The sequence below is a fragment of the Rosa rugosa genome, chromosome 7 (assembly GCF_958449725.1).
Source record: "Rosa rugosa chromosome 7, drRosRugo1.1, whole genome shotgun sequence".
Classification (NCBI taxonomy): Eukaryota; Viridiplantae; Streptophyta; class Magnoliopsida; order Rosales; family Rosaceae; genus Rosa; species Rosa rugosa.
Genome location: NC_084826.1, coordinates 193650 through 196078, shown reverse-complemented (window position 1 = coordinate 196078; position 2429 = coordinate 193650). Strand labels below are relative to the sequence as shown.

Here is a 2429-nt window from a genome sequence, read left to right as displayed (position 1 = left end):
CCCAACGACGTCGATTTTGCTATGAATGATAAGGGCGACGACGTCGATTTTTCTGTGGATGTTGGTTATGCAATTGACGGCGTTGGGAGATGCAAGTAGAGATCTAGCATTCTAGCGGTCTGAGGTTGTGGTCTAAGTCGCCGGAGGGCCTAGGTCGAGCGCTGTAGGCCAATAGGGGAGAGAGAGACGGTCTGGGTTGAGCGCCGGAGGAAGAGAGAGAGAGACGGCGTCTCGAGAGAGAGGAGACAGAGTAGCATAGATGTAGTTTTTTAATTAGGCTGAGGGCGAAATTGTTATTTTACTTTAAATTGGGTAGTAGGAATAAAATTTTGTTAATGGGGTAAGTGAGAATACATTTGTTCGGTTTTGTGTTCTTGACCGACCCGTATTATTATTGATATTTTTAGCCACATTGTAATTATCTTTAGACAATTTACACCCCATGTTTAATTTCATTTTTAATACAACTTCATTAAGAGTAGTAGTGACATTGCTAGATAGGCTAGCTAACCGAATCCGATCGAGCCTAATTACAAGCACGCACTAGTTGTTACAAGCTAGCTAGTTCCTGCACTAGCTACTTATGCATACATACATATCCACTGATTTTACACATATCTTGAGATCGATCACTAGATAAGGTAGCTAGCTAGCTGACTAATTGTTACTAGCTAGCTAGTATTAACCATACCATATACATATCATACTTTTGTGCTCACTACCACCTTAAATTTAAATTATGACATGCATGCACTCTATATATGAAGCAGTGGGCTACTTAATTGGGCTATAGCCCAACCCAAAATTCTTGGAATAATTTAGATAGTATAAGTGTGCTAAGTTTCCATGAAGATGGTTTTGGTTCAGTTGGCAAAGTGATGGGTTATTTTGCTCTATCAAGCACCAACCTAGGTTCGAGTCCCCGCAACCCATTCTTGTTTTCTTTGTTGTTTCTCCAATCCTTCTCCCTTTCCGCATCTTTTTTCTTCTTCTGTTCCTCTTTTTTTTCCCCTTTTTTTTCTTGGTCTTTTTCCCAAGAGTTTATCTTCTCCTTCCGCCGGAGCCACTTTCCCTTTGGCAGTTAAAGTAAACCGCAGCCACTGGTGATCCAAGATTGTAGAGCTCGGCAAAGTCTCTGGTGTTAAAGTTTTGGCGCCATCCTGGAGCATACACAGTTTGCCTTCCCAATTGCCGGAACAACACAAAAACAAAGCGATGAATCCCCACTGTTGGCCGTGGACTTTCATAACACACAATCTCTTGGCCTGCATATGCAACAACCCGTGCATAAGTGATTTCCCATTATATGCATATATCAAAACCGAATAATCAGCTACCTGGATGTAATTTGTGCCTTTAGTATTATTAATTTAAAAATTAGATAATGAGTACACACCGAAACTTGCCCCAGTTGTTGCAGGAATATCAGTGACTAACCTGGAAAAAAAAAGGTGAGTACGAATAAGTAAATATTTGAGGGTTTGATACTCGAAGAGGATTATTAGCCCTAACAGTTTAAATTGTCAAAGAGTAAACCCAAAATGAATATCAACTTGTACGTATTAGTCAAGTAATTGGATTACTTTGGCCCCAGTAAATTGGCCCACTGATTTAGAAACACAAAAGAGGCTGCATAGCCAATCACACGGCTAGTTGTAATATAGTCCACTCAATCGAATTTCTAAAAGATATTGACTAGAATAAAGAGCAATGAAGACTGAAGAGAGGGATCTGTATATATAAAGGGGTTTAGGCCGCGGTAAATGACAACCTTCATTCTTATAGTACATACCAATGCAAATATTCTTTCAGGTTGGGGTCACTGGGGCTGGGTGCATCAGGATCCACCATGACCTGCAACAAGTAGAAATCAATAAAAACCTATGTATATCGATCTATCGAGTACTATCAAAACAAAATTGTGCAGCTCTGTCTTAACTAGTATTGCTAGGTCAAGACCGACATGAATTGAGTAATATGAAGGGGGAACTCCAAAGAGTAAGATCGAGCGCTAGCTAGCTAGATCATGCATGCAAGATATGAAAGAAATTCATGCATGTAAATGCGAAATTAAGCAGTCTTTGATAGTATTGTATACATACCAGAGTATAGAAGGTCCTAAGATCCTCCCCTCCTATATCAACTCGAGGTTGGGTGACAACTTGGGAAGGTTTGAGCTCACAACCATTGTTAACCTCCCTAGTAGCGAAAGTCACCCGGAGAGAAACAGACCTTGTAAAGGGGTCCAAAACATCCCCTATGACTCTTCCCACAACAAGGGGGTCCCTGTCCCTTGGCATATTGATCGTTCAAACTAGCTAGCTAGCTAACTCACTACTTACACTAGCTGGATCAAACACTCGAACTATTTAGAATAGCTGGCCGAATAAGTAGCTAACAACTTATTGGGTGATTTGGTGATCTAATTC

At 40.6% G+C, this 2429-nt stretch overlaps 1 protein-coding gene across 1 annotated transcript; it reads right to left on the bottom strand.

Annotated features, from left to right (window-relative positions):
* Window positions 1–466: 466 nt before the first annotated feature.
* LOC133721598 (protein VERNALIZATION 3) lies at window positions 467–2429 on the bottom strand. Its single transcript, XM_062148256.1, has 4 exons — window positions 2103–2429; window positions 1793–1854; window positions 1397–1437; window positions 467–1265 (listed from the first exon to the last, which is right to left on the bottom strand). The coding sequence occupies exons 1-4, from the start codon at window positions 2298–2300 to the stop codon at window positions 1042–1044; spliced, it is 525 nt and encodes a 174-aa protein (XP_062004240.1). The 5' UTR covers window positions 2301–2429; the 3' UTR covers window positions 467–1041.

Excerpts from the sequence above, each read along its gene's own strand:
- LOC133721598 (XM_062148256.1), bottom strand. The coding sequence starts at position 2,300 with ATGCCAAGGGACAGGGACCCCCTTGTTGTGGGAAGAGTCATAGGGGAT. Across the intron at positions 1,855-2,102 it reads TTAGGACCTTCTATACTCTG|GTCATGGTGGATCCTGATGC; the intron begins GTATGTATACAA and ends TACTTGTTGCAG. Across the intron at positions 1,266-1,396 it reads AACAACTGGGGCAAGTTTCG|GCCAAGAGATTGTGTGTTAT; the intron begins GTGTGTACTCAT and ends TTGCATATGCAG.